Source organism: Phocoena phocoena, chromosome 16, assembly GCF_963924675.1.
Source record: "Phocoena phocoena chromosome 16, mPhoPho1.1, whole genome shotgun sequence".
Classification (NCBI taxonomy): Eukaryota; Metazoa; Chordata; class Mammalia; order Artiodactyla; family Phocoenidae; genus Phocoena; species Phocoena phocoena.
In genome coordinates, this window is record NC_089234.1 from 15,599,921 (window position 1) to 15,619,123 (window position 19,203).

Consider the following 19,203-nt stretch of genomic DNA (forward strand, 5'->3'; position numbering starts at 1 on the left):
GGCAGCTGGGTGTTCACTGCTCCTGAGCTGTGTGATCAGAATTACTAAGGTAATTAAAGTAAGGTAACTAAAGCACCTTGCACTAGCTTGGTTTCGTCCTGTGCTGCATCACGCTTTCCTGTGGAAATCCCCTACCCCGTGCTTCTGAGTGTGGGCTTTGTAGTCAGACGACTTCCTAGTTGTGTAATCTTTTTTTTTTTTTAACTTTTTATTTTATATTGGAGTAAAGTTGATTAGCAATGTTGTGATAGTTTTGGATGTACAGCAAAGTGATTCAGTGATATATATACATGTATCTGTTCTTTTTCAAATTCTTTTCCCATTTGTTACATAATATTGAGCAGAGTTCCCTGTGTTATATAGTAGGTCCTTGTTGGTTATCCATTTTATACAATTTTTTTTTTTTTTTTGCGGTACGTGGGCCTCTCACTGTTGTGGCCTCTCCCGTTGCGGAGCACAGGCTCCGGACGCACAGCCTCAGTGGCCATGGCCCACGGGCCCAGCCGCTCCGCGGCACGTGGGATCTTCCCGGACCGGGGCACGAACCCGTGTCCCCCACATCGGCAGGCGGACTCTCAACCACTGCGCCACCAGGGAAGCCCTTATCCATTTTAAATACAGCAGTGTGTACCTGTCAATCCCAAACTCTCTAACTATCCCTTCCCCCCACCCTTCCCACCTGATAGCCTTAAGTTCATTCTCTAAGTCTCTGAGTCTGTTTCTGTTTCATAAATAAGTCTTGAACAAGGTATTTGACTCCTAGCCTTGGTGTCTTCCTCTGCACAACAGGAATAATAAAACAGCACCCCCGAAAGGCAGTTGTGATGATTATCTGTGATTGCGAGTGTAAATCAGTTAACACAGGGCCTAGAACATAGTAAGTGTTCAATAAATTGTACTTGTTACAATAATAGAATGGTGTTACAGAGTTACATATTGAGATGTCATAAGTTCAAGAATCTGTAGCTTCATATGGGAGATGCTCCAATAGTGGTATTGGATGGTAACTGTATTTTCCCTGATCCAATAATTGAACTGAGAAGTACAGAGAGAACAACTCAGATTATTTGAAATCAGAAGTATCCCAGAAACCTGGAGGAATTGACCATTGAGCTTGCAATTTTGTAGGGTCAGGATTGATGCACTGTGAAACAGAAGCAAAATAAACACAAAACAAGAGAAAATTAAGTGCTGGGTGACAGTGCAGGTATTTAGTGCTTTAGGACTTGGAGGAGAATGGAATACTTTATTACTGTAAGCTACAGTGAGAGCTTCAGAGAAGCTTCAGACGACTGACCAAGAAGTGGTCAGGAGGCCTCACTTGTATATTTATATGAATGGACAGCAGACGATTTTAGTGTCTGTCTTTGGGGTTGGCCGGCCAGAGTTCAAAACCACTCAGCACAGTGAGAAGTGCTCAGCAATGTTTCTTCTTAAATATCTAAATAGCTATTGTGGGTCATGTTATTGAAGATCTCTGAAATGAGACCAAGGACTTTAGACTTGATGGATTGGGACTGAGAGAGATAACGGAAGTTATTTTGTTTTTATTTTAATAGACTTTCACTTTTAGAGCAGTCTTAGATTTAAAGAAAATTCAGCAAGATAGTACAGAGAGTTTCCGTATACTAGTTTTCCATATGAGTAGCATCTTACATTAATATAATTCTTTTGTTATAGTTAATGAACCAAAACTGACACACTGTTACCTTAAGTCTATACTTTGTATTTTCTTGGTTTTATCTGATGTCTTTTTTCTGTTCTGGGATCCCATCCAGGATACCACACTACCTTTAGTCATCAAGGCTCCTCTTGGCTGTGACGATATAACTTTCCTCCTTGTTTTTGATGATCTTGACGATTTTGACGAGTACTGGTCTGGCACTTTGGGGATTTTCTCATGATTAGACTAGGATTATGAGGTTTGGGGGGAAGGAAGGTCACAGGGGCAAAGTACTAGTTTTCATCACATCATATCAAAGGTACATGCTATCAATACGACTTGTTGATGTTGACCTTGACCACCTGGGTGAGGTAGTGCTTTTCAGATTTGTCTGCTGTAAAGTTTCTCTCCCACTCCCCCTTCCATACTGTCCCCTCTGGATGGAGGTCACCAAGCACAGCCCAAACTTAAGGAGTGGGGAGTGATGCCCCACTCCTTTGAGTTGCCTACTCTTTGCAGGTCACATTGAAGAAGAAGGAGCCAGGGAGCAGGGAACTCTCAGCAATCTGAGAAAAAGGGGTTGAAGAGTGGATTCATGTGCTGAGAGAAGGGATGACTAAGGGATGTGAGAGTGGACAGAATTTCATGGGAGATGAAAGAGAGGGTGGGATCAGGATGGCTGCAAGGCTCCAAGCGTCAGTGATTAGGGGATCGTTCGGGTGTAAAGAGCACTGCATTGGTTTATTGGCAACTCTCTGTTTCATGGCTGTGTCACCTTGGGTGAGTCACTCTGTTCCTCCGAGTCTTAGTTTGCCCATTTGTAAAACGTGCTTGACAGTTTCTGCTCTTCCTACCTTGTTGGGCTCTCATGAGAGTAACATGAGATAATGTAGACGGAAGGGCTTTGAAAGCCATCAAGCCTGTGTGGTTTCAAAGGCTGGTGAAGGGAGTGACGGTGCTAATGACAGGGAAGCGTACTTGGGAGGGGGATTTATTACCTGGGAGATTCTGAATAATTCAGATAACCCAGGGCAAGGTATAACGCATACTGAGGATGCTGTCATAGGCTGTGATAGTCACCTGCTAAGGAGATTTTTATTTCAAATATGCTGTCTCAGATATTCTGATTCTGCTGGTCTAGTTGCATGGTCTGTCCCTCAGAAGGAAAGAACTTGGGTAAGACGAGGCTGGTTCTGGAATATTAGGAGGGACTCCACCTAATCTTTTCAGCTTTCCTCTTACAGCCTTTAATGTCCTCTGCTTGGCGGCACTGAAGGTAACAGGTTTCCTTAATGATCTCAAACTCCCCCCCCCACCCCACCCCCACACACAGTCTCATCACCTGCGATCTCTAATAGGCATTTCCAAAGTAACACATCCAAAATGGAACTTTGGTTCTGTTCTATGCTGGAGTCCCAGGGATGAGGCTAACCTGCTTTACTTGACTGTGAAAGGCGGTGTGAAACTCCTCAGTTAGCCTTGCAATAGCCTGTTTTAACTGAGTCTCCAGAATCCCTCCAAACTGGATATTATGCAGTGGACGAATCCCTTTACCTTTTCAGGCAAATAAATTCTTGGCTCTTCATATACATTTCCTCGCTATTCAGGAGATATGCAACCATGCTTTTGGTTTCTCATCGTATTATTCTTATTTTAGCGACAAACTGGTGAGCCGTGGAAGATTTTAACCATGTCTGCCCAAATTCCGGGGTAAATCACTGACTACTTGGTACAGCAGAAAAAACTTGGGAAGCCCGAGTGCTGAGTGTACCTCTGTCAATAATTTGCTGCTGACTTTGGGCACAAGGAGCGTAAGCTCTCTGCCCCTCATTTTCCCTATCAGTAGAATACGGAGGGACCACCCAGGCTCTGAAGGATGGAGCAATCAAGTAAAAATTAGCAGCAGAGCTAGTTGGCAAATAAGAGGAGTACAGAATTAATGTCATTTTTTATGTTGCTAGGGGCTCAGCACATTTCAAAAATGTAGGCTTGAGCCAAAGAATATACATTTGGTATTAACCAAACTGCCAAAGGAAGTTATGTAAAAGAAACCTCTTTACTGATCTTTAAAAAGCGGAGAGATTCTTTTGTCTCTACTGATTTGAGTTGGGATGAAATAAATACTGAGTCTCTTTTGGTCTTTGGATTCTATCCTCCAACAAGCAGAGCCCATTTCTTCACAAGTAGGTGGTTCTGATAAGCGTCTGCCTGGGCTGATGTATCATGGAAAGGCAAGTAAACGTGAAGTAGTCTCTGCTCATCTCTGGGTGAAAATAAAGGTCATCTCTGGGCATGGAGGATTTCGCAGTGTAATATATATTTCCAAAGGGAAATGCCTGCAAAATGCAGGTGCTGAGCCCAGTTCTGACTTCTGTGACTGGTGCCAGCATGGGCATTGGCACCTGAGTTGAGGGCAAAGGGGAGAGCCAAGAAGTGAAAGGATATTTTCCTTCCCTCATCATTACTCAGCATAGCTGGCTTGCTTAGCTATACGAAAATAACAGGTGCCCGACTCACACCCCTGGTTCAGTGGGCTGAGGAATCTGCATATTCAGTACAGGCACAGGGAGTTCTGATGTAGGGGATCAGCAGAGCCACCTTGAGGATTACCACCTGGGTGCCATGCTCAGCTAGCAGTATATTACTGGACACAGCGCATAAGCCTTTATAAACCAAGTCCTAGTTGCTGCTTTTAGAACAGCCCTTGAGCCTGGCTAAATAAATTATTGCCTGACTTAACAACAATCATCGCTGGACTTATAATAATTTCTGATTTCTAAATTTCTGATTTAGACAAGGGGATCATGAGCTTGGGAGTCAGAAAGCCCTGGGTGTAGATCTTTGAGCCTCCACTTACCGTTACTTGAGAAGGCTGCTCAGCTTCTCTGAGGCTTGATTTGATCAACTGTCAAGGGGGAACGGTATTCCCCAAGTCACTGAGGGAGGGGTGGTGAGGATGAAATAAAATGACTTATATGTGAGCACCTAGCACCGTGCCTGGCACTTAGCAGACAGATGCTCCGTAAATGTTATTTTCCTCCATTCTTATAGGAAGCAGGAGGTTGAAACAAACAAACGAAAAACCTTACATAAAGCAGATATTGTTAAGGGAGACTTTTTTTTTTTAATGCCCAGGTGAATAGATTTTTGGCCTTGTTACACATCATTTTGAAAGTCAGTGGTTGTTTAGAGATCTTGGAAGGAAGCCCCTTCTTAATTCCTTTAGATAGTACTGACTTCTGTCGTGAATACGGGTTGCCAAGAGAGATCCCAGCAGGCAGATAAGGAAATGCAGGGGTTTCACGATGTTCATACCTTTGCCGAACACTTTGGGGTCCAGTGCAGAGATTTCAGGTCAGGAGTTTAACCCGAAACTACACCTGCTCCTGGTCTAAATCTCACAAGGAGAACCTTGTTTCTGAGAATTTAACTAGTAATGGATTAATTGGACTGTCTTATTCAAACTCTTTCCAGGCGAAATGAGAACATTACAGTGGTCTGAGGGAAACAATGCACTATTATACTCGTGGTATACAGAGAGCTCCTTGCTGTGAGGTGCTTTCTAAATTCAATTTCAGCAATACCTGCCCACACCCCCCTCCCCCGGTCCAACCTGGTTTTACCGTTTGAAAAAAGAAGTCATCTTTGTTCTTTGTGTCGGTTGATTAATTTTAGGTTCACTGTTCTTATCCCATATCACGCTCATGTAGGTACTTATGTAATACATTTCTGTATATCACACGGCTCCTCCTTCTGAGGACCCAAATCAGAAAAGGAATTTAATAGCACAGAACGCCTCGCTGCATTCTCTGGCTGGACAAACGGCAGGTTCAGTGAAGATCCTTGGGTAGCGTCAAGCAGGTGTCCCCTTGCTGCCTCCACTCTCCGGGTCCTTTGTAAGAGGAGCCAGTAATCCTATTCCTGGGGCACGGCAGTCACAATAACTTCTGTTCTCTGAAGGCCACACTCTGGAAACTGGGAGAATAATCCCTGTAAGCCCCATCATATGATTTTAGAGCCTGGAAAGATCTTCGAAATCCGCTGATCCAATTCCCTGTGTTTTACAGGAGAGGAAACTGAGGTTCAGAGAAATCCACGTAGTTACTAATTTATTTATTTATTTGTTTGTTTGTTTATTTTATTTTTTTTTTTTTTGCGGTACGCGGGCCTCTCACTGTTGCGGCCTCTCCCACTGCGGAGCACAGGTTCCAGACGCGCAGGCTCAGCGGCCATGGCTCACGGGCCCAGCCGCTCCGCGGCATGTGGGATCTTCCCGGACCGGGGCACAAACCCGTGTCCCCTGCATCGGCAGGCGGACTCTCAACCACTCAGGAACTGTGCACACAATAGGAGGCTCGTAGTGGACATCCAACGGGTTGAGTTGCCAAATGAGGATCAGGAATGACTCTTTGGAGACGAGGAACTAGCCAGTGCCTGCTAACTAAGAAGGAAATAAATGCTAACTGAGCCCCTTTGGTGCACGAGTGTTCTGCTGTGTTCAGAGGAGCTGGAGAAAGAAGGAGGAGTAAAAACGGGGAGAAACACAAAAATACGAACTTTAATAAACGGTTCTCATTGTCAAGGAACTTACAGTCTGCAGTGAACTCCTGGCTGGAAGGCACTTTCTAAATCAAGATAAGGACGTACCGTACACTATTGAACCAAATAAGATCATATACTTAATGACCCAGTTACCTAGTCCTGGAGAAGTCTGGGAGGAAGAGACAAGACTTCTGGCTGCCAGAGGAACAAGCCCAGTGTTTTCCCCACTGGCCTGTTAAAGCCACAGCTCTCTTATTGATCTGTGTGTCCCCGTAATTCTGACATGGGGGCAGAGGCCCCACTGGTGCTTATTGAATCAGTATGTGGCTCATTTGATACTAAAATTCTGGGTATATTTATGCGTGACCACAATGACTGCTTTTGTAGGAATGCTTTCTACTCACATGGATCTTTTTTTGTTTTTCTTTCAGTGGCCCACCCTCAGGACCCTCACCACCCATCAGAGAAGCCTGTCATTCACTGCCATAAATGTGGGGAGCCGTGCAAGGGTGAAGTGCTTCGGGTCCAGACCAAACATTTCCACATCAAATGTTTCACCTGCAAAGGTATGGAGCCTCCAGCTTCCTGGCTGTGTGCCATGTCCTTGCCTTGGAGGGTGCCCCATCCCCTTAACTCCACACCAGTTCACCAGATGATAAATGAATGTGCTCCCAGACCTTAGAATTGCTCACCTTCTCTAATTTGGGAATGGATTAAACTTAAGGGGGAGACTGAGCTCCCCCCACCCCCAAGACCAGCAGTACACTGTCTTTGGGTGTTCACTGAGGTTCCTGATCCTAGGAGGGGAGACTTATTGTGGAAGAGCAATGAAAATGGGGTTTTGTGTTTTGTTTTGTTTTTCTTTTTGGCTGTGCCACACGGCATATGGGGTCTTAGTTCCCCAACCAGGGATCAAACCCGTGACCCCTGCTATGGAAGCATGGAGTCTTAACCACTGGACTGCCAGAGAAGTCCCAAGTTTATATTTCTTTTTTAAAAAATTTAAAAAAATTTTTTTTGTTGAAGTATAGTTGATTTACAATGTTGTGTTAGTTTCTAGTGTACAGCAAAGTGATTCAGTTATGCATATATTTATGTATTCTTTTCCATTCTGGTTTGTCACAGGCTATTGAATGTGGTTCCCTGTGCTATACTGTAGGACCTTGCTGTTTATCTGTACTTTATATTTCTTTTTCACTGAGACGAGGGACTCCTACTTCAAAGTAACCATGTCCCAAAGCCATTTTTTAAAGGAGGACTGGAAAACTTTAAGATTGGGGTGCTAGGACACTGGCTTCTGTGCGTGCTTGTGTGTGTGTGTGTGTGTGTGTGTGTGTGTTGAGAAGTGAGAATTAAGCAAGAACACTTGGAAGGCCTCCAAGCAGGAAAACACTTCCCATTTAAGAAGTGACCCATCTGTGGTTGATTTCTGTTAACAAGCCCCCCTTTTTGGGTGTGCAACTCTTGGCATCTACGTATGAAATGTGCTGTCCTGTTATTCTGGAGCCAGGGCATGGCCAAGTGGCCAAGGAAGAAGAGAGTAGTTTCTGTGTGTTTATTTGAGAAATATGTTACTTGAGCTAAGGGCATGTCTGGATAGCTCAGGCTGGGGTTCAGTGATGTTGGAAGAGGCAGAAGAGGGGCAAGGCTATGAGCCTGCTCTGTAGCTTTACTCTGAGCTCTGCACGTGGTACCCACATTCATTCCTGGAAACCGTGTTTCATTTTGAGCCCCTTAGGCTACAAAGGGTCAGCATTGCCATCTTAACCAGCTGTCCCCGGGGTCTCTCATGTAAGCTCCAGGCTGCCTAGAACCCTCAAGTACATGATCAAAGGCGGCGGGCAAAAGCTTTTCTGGAGTCCACAGCTGTTTCTTTCACTGAGTGTAACCTTTTCAGGAAAAAGAGCACTGGCATATAGCTCGGGTAAAAAGGTGGAGGGGAAGGAAGGGCATGAGTTTGGCTCCCATTGAGCGTGACAGAGATGACAAAGGCTATAATGCACATCATATAGAGAGAGAGTCTTTGATCCTCCTGGAAATCCCTATGAGCAAGTACGATAAATCCCCAGTTTTCCGACAACCCAAGTTGGTTATCAGGAAACATCAGGGTCACACCCAGGGTACTGACTGTGTCCGCACTCTGTGTGCCTTAAGTCCTGCCATTGCCGCTAAAGCAGCTCTATGGTCTCAGGCAAGTGACCTCTGTGTGGCTCTGTGTCCTTATCTGTAAAAGAAAGAGACTAGACCGCGTGATATTTAAATCACCCCAGGTCTGAAGTTTGCCAATTCTATATACACATAACCATATCTCTACATAATACAGAACCCAGAGGTACTGAATTAGAGCCTTTTAGGTAGCACTTCAGAAAAAAGTATAACTTCTGCTTACATCCAGATTGGCTTACTTGGGGTCAGGCATTATATTTTGTTTTAGTTTTTGTTCATAGATTTCCTGAGACATGGCTTAAGGAGTAGGTTTGGTATGAAATAAACAGAAAAAAGTAAACAAGGGCAGCCCTGTATGTAGTTTATATTTCTAGTTGAAAGTACAAAGTGTTAGTCTCCGGGTGGTCACTGTTCAACACATCAAGATATTAGAAGACACATTCGTTTATCCCCCGGGAGGTAGAAGTTTCCATGCTTTTCTTCTAGTTTAAATCGAAGGACTGAATGTAAGTTATTTATGTTGGAAAGTTGTACCATATGTACTTTGTTTCATGCTATCAATATGTTCCTGAAAAGTTGAATTTTTTTATAAATTACATCATATTTTGAGAACACGTCATTCATAGGAATTATTTTTAGTTTAAACAAAATTTTACTAAAATAAATGTCATCGGTTCTTGTAAATTTGTATTTTCCCATACTTTATCTGTCAAGTCTGCTGTCTTATGTCTCCAACTTACTGGGGTCACCCCTTTTTTTTACTATCCAAAGAAAGTGTTTAAGCTCCCCGTGTCTTATACTCTAGCAAGTTTATGCCTTTTCCCCAAGATTCTAGAGTCGTGTTGTCTAGTAGAAACGTGATGCAACATGATTCTGAATTTTCTAATAGCTATATTAAAAAGGTATAAGGGGACAGGTGCAGTTCACTTTCATAATATATTTTTTATTTGTCCTTACAGACCCCAAATAGTGTCATTTCAACCAGTAATTAACACAAAAATTACTGAGACATTTGACGTTCTTTTCCTTTCATACCAGCTTACAGTGCATCTCAGTTTGGACCAGTCAGTCACATTTCAGCCGTTCAGTAGCCACAGCTAGTTAGTAGCTATAGTATTGGACAACACAGCTCTAGAGACTCCTCGAGGTTTACATCCTTGTGGTCCCCTTTTGCTCTAAATTCTTGCCACTCCCCAATTCTTCGTCTCCCCTTTATGAGTGCTGTGCCTTTCGCATGGCTTCACCCCACGCTGGACACCACGTCTCTTCCTCCTTTTCCCCAAGTACCACTTCACAAAGCAGCTGTTTTCAGCAGAGTTTACTGAATGTCTGGGATAATGGAGGGAGTTATAGCACAGGATAGACAACTGCCTTGTATTCTCAGGCTTTCTCTTTCCTTCCATCCTTCCTTCTTCCCTCCCTCCCTCCCTCCGTTCTTTCTTCCTTTCCTTCCTTCCTTCTTTCTATTAACTGGAAAAGTCTATTAATAGACTTTAATTTTTAGAGCAATTTTACATTTACAGAAAAATTGAGCAGAAAGTACAGATGAGGGCCATTTCTCATACTTATTCAGAACCTCATCTGCTACCATCTTGGTAGGGCTTCCTCTCTCTACAAAGGCCCTTCACCTCTCCATCCCAGGGACCCCAACTTCCTTCTCCCTCATTGTCAGATCAGGAGTCTAAATTACCTTAGGGTGTCTACGTTTTATAAGCTCATTAGGAGGGTTTCCCAGAGGAAACAAAAATCTCCTTGAAGAATGCTGTCTTCGTCCTAACCTAAGTGGCCCAGACTGCAGCTAAGTCTTAAAACAACCGTTTTGTTTTCTTTCTGTTACATCTAAAGCAGAGGTGTCATTTTTACACAAATAACAAGTGTTGGCGAGGATGTGGAGAAAAGGGAACCCTCGTGCACTGTCGGTGGGAATGTAAATTGGTGTAGCCACTATAGAGAACAGTATGGAGGTTTCTCAGAAAATAAAATATAGAACTACCATATGATTAAACTGTTCCATTTCTGGGTATTTATCCAAAAACATATGAAGACACTAATTCAAAATGATATATGCACCCCTATGTTCACTGCAGTGTTATTTACAATAACCAAGATATGGAAGCAACCTAAGTGCGCATCAATAGATGAGTGGATAAAGAAGATGTGATATACAATGGATATTACCCAGTCACAGAGAAAGAATAAAATCTTGCCATCTGCAAAAGAATAAATGAATGGATCCAGAGGGTATTATGCTAAGTGAAATAAGTCAGACAGCAACAAATACTGTATGATTTCACTTATATGTGTAATCTAAAAAACAGAACAAGTGAGCAACCATAACAAAGCAGAAACAAGAGTCATAGATACAGAGAACAAACAGGTGGATGCCAGAGCGGAGGAGGAAGGTGTGGGGGAGAAATAGGTGAGGGAGATTAAGAGGTGCAAACTTCCAGCTGCAAAATAAATGAACCACTGGTGTGAAATGTACAGCGTGGGGACTACAGTCAATATTTATGTAATACCTCTGTGTGGTGGCAGATTGTAACCAGACTTGTCGTGGTGATCATTTTGAAATGTATAGAAATGTTAAATCACTGTGCTGTGTACCAGGAACTAACATAGTGTTGCAGGTCAATTATACTTCAAAAACAAACTCACAGAGAAACAGATCAGAACTGCGGTCCCCAGAGGCGGAGGTGGGGGGAATTGGATGAAGGTGGTCAAAAGGTACAAACTCCCAGTTATAAGATAAATAAGTACCAGAGATGTAATGTACGATGTGATAAATATAATCAACACTGTTGTATGTTACATGTGAAAGTTAAGAGAGTAAAGCTTAAGTTTTCTTCGCAAGGAAAAAAAATTTTTTTTTCTATTTCTTTAATTCTGCATCTGTATGAGATGATGGATGTTCACTAAACTTACTGGTCATAATTTCATGGTGTATGTGAGTCAAATCGTTATGCTGTGCATCTTCGACTTATACAGCGCTGTATGTCAGTTATGTCTCAATAAAACTGGAAGGAAAAACAAAATAGAGATGCTATGTTCCAATTGTGAGCTAATGCCCCAGAATGGAGGATTTTGGGGTGGAGAGCATTTGCTAAAACAATCCTGGGCTTTTGGTCAAGACCTGGCTGAGTGCGGGAGGAGGAACATTCAGGTTCTGACCACGAGGTGACTCAGGATCTCTGGGTGATTGTCTCTCCTCCCTCCTACCAGCTGTCCTTCATACATATACCATGGTGCCAAAGCCTCGTAGTTCTTGAATGGGACCTGAGGGGGCTTTCCGCAATTAGAAGGAAAACCCTAAGATGCAAATACCCGTGGAAATAAAAAGCAGAGATGAACTCTTTTACTAAGAATGGATTTTGAAGGAGGAGGGACAAAGAGGACACTGAACCTCTTACATGAGAGCTAGACAAACATGAAGGTGGGACAGGGTTGCAGTGGAGGAATTAGACTTCATAACACAAACTTAAACCCATAAGCAGTCCACGTCTTCATAGGTTTAGCTGGAACAGGGTCAGGGTTGGTGAGCAGGAATTTTGTTGGTGAACCTATATCACTTCCTGAAACGTCTGGTATCTTGGGATCTGATGGTCCAAGAGTTATGTAGCCAATTAGTACATGTTAATGGAACACATACTCCATGCAAGATATTATGCTAAATGCTGAGAAAAGAAAGAGCACAGCCTGTTTGTGTGCTGACACACATACGTGTTTGTGTGTCAGAGAACTCATGGGGTATTTGAAGAGATATACATAAGCAACATGTATTATATTGAGTAATAAGTGCTGTGATGGAGAGAAATATAGCATGTGGACTGGGGGCAGGGAGATAGATGCAGAAGGGGGATAGAATGGTAGTCAGGTGGAAATAATGTAAGGTGTCACCAGGTGTGATAGGGACTCAGGGACAGATTGAAAAAGTTAAGGTTGCTAGGATTTTATGACTGATTGAATATGAGGAATGAAGAAGGATCCAGGTTTCCAGTTGGACTGCCTGGGTGGACAGATGGTTGCCACCAACTAAGGATATACAGCAGCACTGGATAGGCTAGTGCAGGGAGAGAGCTCAGTTTGGGATACATTGAGGCTGAGCCCACATGGTCCATACAGAGTCTCATAGGCTTAGCACTAGAGAGGTACTGGTCTGTGTTGGGAAGAAGGATTCGAAAGTGTTTGGCATCCAGATAATGGCTGAAGCTCTGTAATTGTGTGTGGAATTCCCCTGGGAAAGGGCAAAAGGCAGGAACTGAAGAATAACGATGCCAGCGTCTCAAGGAAGTAGAACCTAATTTCCATTTGTAACCTTGGAAAATGTGCCCATCTGGTAATGAGATGGGGAAAGTGATTTAATTAATGGATGGATTCTATAATTAAAAGAAAAGGAGATCCCCAAAGCTTCTGTTATTCTCTATAATAACCCAATGGAGATAAAATATGGCTGCAGGCTTCTGGATGGAGCTATTCTTTATCTTCAGTACTCAGTGGCTTTGTTTTTCATGCTTGCCCATTAGCAGCAACCATCCAACTAACTTAAAAGAGGTGGTTTTTTTTAATGCTATCCATTCATTCTGCTATTGTTCCAGTGATATGATCTTTTTTTTTTTTTTTTTTCGGTATGCGGGCCTCTCACTGCTGTGGCCTCTCCCGTTCTAGACGCACAGGCTCAGCGACCATGGCTCACGGGCCCAGCCGCTCCACGGCATGTGGGATCTTCCCGGACCGGGGCGCGAACCCGTGTCCCCTGCATCGGCAGGCGGACTCTCAACCACTGAGCCACCAGGGAAGCCCCAATGATCATTTATTAATGTAGCACCTTGTCTGCATCATGATTATAATACATGCTCTATAAGAGAATAAGAAACCTGTTTAAATAGTATAGATTTAATATTTAATAACTACATATTTAATAGTTGATTAAATTTAAGTATAATTATATACACAGTTCATCATATACATTGTTGATACATTATATTGTTCATTATAATTATTGTTGTCTATCTTGAGCATTTTTTTTCAGAATAATGCCCTAGATCCAGTTTTCTTCCAGAAAGTTCTAGAGCATTTAGAAACGATCAGGGACCAGAGGATTGAGAAGGGCTATCTAGCTAAATGTTCTGTTTTCAGTGAGCCTTTCCTGGACTATACTGTATAAGATTTCAGCTGCTCCCTATACCATATCTCTTTCTGCTGTATCTTTTTTCCTTAACATTTATCATTATTTAGTGTATTTTATTCATGTATCTTTACCCCCTACTAAAGAGTAAGCTCCCCTCGAGGGCAGAGATTTTTGTCTGTTTTTTGTTTTTTGTTTTGCGGTACGCGGGCCTCTCACTGCCGTGGCCTCTCACGTTGCGGAGCACAGGCTCCGGACGCGCAGGCTCAGCGGCCACAGCTCACGGGCCCAGCCGCTCCGCGGCACGTGGGATCCTCCCAGACAGGGGCACGAACCCGTGTCCCCTGAATCGGCAGGCGGACCCCCAACCACTGCACCACCAGGGAAGCCCTTTTGCCTGTTTTGTTTACCACTGTGTACCTGGTACCTAAAACAATGCCCGATGTATTAGGTGCCCAATAAGGGGAAAGCTGACTGAATGAATGAATGACCAGTAACCGTGTATTTCTTTGTCACTTGAATATTTGTAAGTGTTTCTAATGGCATAGCTAGTCAATAAGATTTATTGAGTGCTTACTATGATATATGCCCTCAAATGCTTACTAGACAGCAACATTATCTTTTGAAAAGAACAAGTGTAAGTAAAGCTATCTGTCATCGATTACAGAGCTACACGTCTGCCTGGCAGATGGAACAGATAAGAGAACTTGTGCTGAAGGCTACTGTCAGGCAGCGCTTGGGTGAGATGTTGCTGCTGTTTAGTTCTTTCTGCTGGTTTAGACCCTTAGCTTTCACTTAACCCACTGGATATAACCCACTGCATGTGGGTTATTTTCCGACTCAAGTGGACATTGATGAAGCTCTAGTAAAATGGAAGCAATTTCTTATATTCCCTAAGTGCTGAGCTCGGGCTTTTCCTATTTAGAGAATCTGACTCATTTGGAAATTGATTAAATGGAAGAATTAATCAGGATGCAAGAAAAATAAGTCTGATGCAAATGTGCTCCCTTCGCACAGCAAATCAGAAACCACTTTCATGCCATCTTTTGTTGATAAAAGAATAATCCTAAAAAAAAAAAAAAAGAATAATCCTGTGTAGCTTATCTTTTGAATTTTGCACCATGTTAAAGTGTTACCTAGTCAACTAAATATAATTTAGATTATAAGGTTTTGAATTCCAAAGTGAAATAGGATAAAGGCTCAGAACTTCTCCAAAATACGCCGCTTAACAATTTTGACTCTTGCTGGGAGATAATTATCCATGGTCTCTTGTGAGCATAGGCGCCGGTAGCTTGTTGTTCTGAATTATCTTTCCAAGGATGTTTGTATAGTGAACATTCTTGGAAGATAGAGATAGTGTTTCCCTCTGGAGTAGGGGATGGATTTGTTTGCTGTCTAGTATAATAAAGATAATGTCTGCCTCTAGAACAAAGGTTGGATAGATTTGCTTGCAGCTCATTATGAAAGATTGGGGCTTCCTAAGCTCGGGGTTCCTCAGTGACACAAACCCCCTGCACGAGCAGCATCCTGGTGACCTGCTTCTCTTGCCTCTGAGGGATTTGGGGGGTCATGGGGAATGGGTAACAAATATGAAGCTCATGTTACTGGCCCTGAGTCATAAAGTCTTTCGCTTTTTTTTTTTTTGCGGTACGCGGGCCTCTCACTGTTGTGGCCTCTCCCGTTGTGGAGCACAGGCTCCGGACGCGCAGGCTTAGCGGCCATGGCTCACAGGCCCAGCCACTCCACGGCATGTGGGATCCTCCTGGACCGGGGCGTGAACCCGTGTCCCCTGCATCGGCAGGCAGACTCTCAACCACTGCGCCACCAGGGAAGTCTTGCCTTCTTTAAAAAAAAAAAAAAAAAAAAAAAAAAGTCTTTTGCTTCTGACCCAGGAGTGTCCTGTCTTCTGCCAGCATCTGTGAAATCAGGGCAGTCTAACTTGTTAGCTTGCAGGTAAAAATCTCAAGTTCTTTATAGTTCCTGAGAGCTCTGTTTTGTGTCCATGGAAGCTTACTTTTTGGGAAAGGGAACGCTGAAGTTCACCCAGCTTGATCAAAGAAGAACACATTTTCTAAGAAGATGATTTGTACAACAAAGGTTATGGGAGTGTGTATATCATAGAGGAGGGAGGAAAACGGAAATGTTCCTCAAGCATTTTTAAAGCAAGCACTGAACTCATCCCGTTGCTGTTTCTTTTCACGTCCTGACCCTGAACCCTTGGAGTACCCCGTGGTCAGACCTCATCTCTATGTCCACTTTCTAGTGACCTCATCTAGTCTCATGGTTTACAAGCACCATCTGTACCCTGACAAATACCAACTCGATTACTCTCCCCTGCAATCCAGCCTGCTATCTTCAAAGGCCTTCTCAGCATCTCCGGTAGGCCTCTCAAACCTAATTCCTGGTTACTGGCACCATCCCTACCCCCTAACCTTCTCCTCCAGTCTTAATTTCAGCAGTTGTCAAGACCTTCCTCCCAGTTGCTCAGGCTAAAAACGTTGGAGTCATTTTCACTCCTCTTTTTCTTTCACATGAAGCAAGTATTCCACCAACAAATCCCTTTGGCCCTGTCTTCATAGTATATACAAAAATCTGACCGTTCACACTATCCCAAAGATAATGATCCTACTCCAAGCTGCCATCATGTTTTGCCTGGATTAATAATGGTATTGGGTCTCCCTGCATCTGCCGTTGTCCCCCTTCCCCAGATTATTCGTAATGCAGTAGCCAAGGTGAGCCTTAAAAATAAAGCCAGATCCTGTCACCTTTCCAAAGAATTCCCGCATCTTTCAGAATGAAAGCCAAAGACCTTAATTTGACCTTCAGGGCCCCTCCTCACTGTTACTCCCAGTCATCATGTCCCAGCACTTTCTGGCTCCCTCTGCCAAGCTACACTGACCTGTTTGATTGCTCTTAAACAAACCAAGCATTGAAGAGCCTCAGGACCTTTGCACTTACAGTTCCTTTTGCTTGACAAACTGTTTATCCAGATATGTGCCTGGCGCCCTCCGTCACTTCCTTTGGGTCCCTTCTCAAATGACATTTATCAATGAGATCATCTTTGACACCAACTGATATGGATACATGTGTATATGTGTATCTGTGTGTGTTTACACATATATGTATTTATATACGATTTAAGTTATGTGTGGTTTGTTGGTTGCCTGTCTCCCCCTGCTAGAATGTAGGCACCAACGGGTTTGTACAGCAGGCCTTAGGAGAAAACCTAGCTTACATTAGGCACTCAATAATAATGGCTGAATGAATGAAAGAAATGTTTATCATTGATTGATACTAATTACAGATTATTATTTCCAAATTATTAAATCCAGGTCACCCAGGCTTGATTTCAATCAATGTCTTCTTAAGTGTGGGAAGGAGAAAATTATTTTTGTAGTTCCCAGATACAGCATTTCTCACACAGGGAAAAAATATTCTCTCTTCAATATTTTTTTCAACCCTTCTAATTTCATGAAGCAGAAGATCTGTATAACAAAGAGAGAATAGCTGTCAGGCACAGGGCCTTAATCAGGCAATGATATCAAAGCTCAAACTGAATCACATTATTTAATTATTTATTTCTACAGATACTTTATATAGAGGGCAAGTGGCCCTGGAAGTTTTGATTTACAGTAATGGTATACATTTGCCTTTTAAAATAATTGTACTTCATAAAAATGAGATTTATTTGTCTCTATCCTGCCTAAGGAGAGTGCAGGCCTGACTGAGAGCAGAGACCGAGGCCAGGGCCAGCTGAAGGCTTGGGTGGGACTCAGAATACCAAAGCAGGCTCTTCAGCTGCCTTTTTCAGATGCACTTCCATGATTACAGACCATGTAATGAACAACAAAGCCGTGTGGCTGACAGGGTCTTGGTACTCCAGCCGGGTGTCAGGCCTGAGCCTCTGAGGTGGGAGAGCTGAGTTCAGGACATTGGTCCACCAGAGACCTCCCAGCCCCACATAATATCAACTGGTGAGAGCTCTCCCAGAGACCTCTGTCTCAATGCTAAGACGCAACTCCATTCAACAAGAGCAAGCTCCACTGCTGAACACCCCATGCCAGGCAGCTAACAAGACAAGAACACAACCTTACCCAATAGCAGAGAGGCTACCTAAAATCATAACACGTTCACAGACACCCCAAAACACACCACTGGACGCAGTCCTGCCCGCCAGAAAGACAAGATCCAGCCTTATCCACCAGAACACAGCCACCAGTCCCCTCCACCAGGAAACCTACACAACCCACTGAACCAACCTTACCCACTGGAGGCAGACACCAAAAGCAGCAGGAACTACGAACCTGCAGCCTGCAAAAAAGAGACCCCAAACACAGTAAGTTAAGCAAAATGAGAAGACAGAGAAATAGGCAGCAGATGAAGGAACAAGGTAAAAACCCATCAGATCAAACAAATGAAGAGGAAATAGGCAGTCTACCTGAAAAAGAATTCAGAGTAATGATAGTAAAGATGATCCAAAATCTTGGAAACAGAATGGAGAAAATACAAGAAACATTTAACAAGGACCTAGAAGAACTAGAGAGGAAACACACTATGATGAACAGCACAATAAATGAAACTTAAAATTCTCTAGAAGGAATCAATAGCAGAATAACTGAGGCAGAAGAATGGATAAGTGACCTGAAAGATAAAATAGTGGAAATATCTCCCACAGAGCAGAATAAAGAAAAAAGAATGAAAAGAATTGAGGACAGTCTCAGAGACCTCTGAGACAACATTAAACACACCAGCATTCGAATTATAGGGGTCCCAGAAGAAGAGAAAAAGAAAGGGACTGAGAAAATATTTGAAGAGATTATACTTGAAAACTTTGCTAATATGGGAAAGGAAATAGTCAATCAGGTCCAGGAAGTGCAGAAAGCCCCATACAGGATAAATCCAAGGAGAAACATGCCAAGACACATATTAATCAAATTATCAAAAATTAAATCCAAAGGAAAAATATTAAAAGCAGCAAGGGAAAAGCAACAAATAACATACAATGGAATCCCCATAAGGTTAACAGCTGATCTTTCAGCAGAAACTCTGCAAGCCAGAAGGCTGTGGCAGGACATATTTAAAGTGATGAAAGGGAAAAACCTACAACCAAGATTACTCTATCCAACAAGGATCTCATTCAGATTTGACAGAGAAATTAAAACCTTAACAGACAAGCAAAAGCTAAGGGAATTCAGCACCACCAGACCAGCTTTACAACAAATGCTAAAGGAACTTCTCTAGGCAGGAAACACAAGACAAGGAATAGACCTACAATAATAAACCCAAAACAATTAAGAGAATGGTAATAGGAACATACATATCAGTAATTACCGTAAATGTAAATGGATTAAATGCTTCAACCAAAAGGCATAGACTGGCTGAATGGATACAAAAACGAGACCTGTATATATGCTGTCTACAAGAGACCTACTTCAGACCTAGGGACACAAACAGACTAAAAGTGAGGGGATGGAAATAGATATTCCATGCAGATGGAAATCAAAAGAAAGCAGGAGTAGCAATTCTCATATCAGACAAAATGAACTTTAAAATAAAGACTATTCAAGAGACAAGGACACTACATAATGATCAAGGGATCAATCCAAGAAGAAGCTATAAAAATTGTAAATAGTTATGCACCCAACATGGGAGCACCTCTCTACATAAGGCAAATGCCAACAACCATAAAAGGAGAAATCGACAGTAACAC

The 19,203-nt window shown here is 42.8% G+C and overlaps 1 protein-coding gene across 9 annotated transcripts in view; it reads left to right on the forward strand.

Annotated features, from left to right (window-relative positions):
- Positions 1-19,203, forward strand: part of ABLIM1 (actin binding LIM protein 1) — a 323,249-nt gene that overhangs the window by 157,872 nt on the left and 146,174 nt on the right. For 5 of the 9 annotated variants that reach the window (XM_065894023.1, XM_065894025.1, XM_065894024.1 and 2 more), the window contains exon 1: positions 6,630-6,771. Coding sequence is in view for 4 of the 9 variants with exons in the window: in XM_065894021.1 (XP_065750093.1) it covers positions 6,637-6,771 (135 nt within the window). In the remaining 5 variants the exon portion in view is untranslated. Of the gene's footprint in view, positions 1-6,629; positions 6,772-19,203 lie in introns of those variants that run through there. The other 4 variants (XM_065894021.1, XM_065894019.1, XM_065894018.1 and 1 more) reach the window with 1 other exon arrangement.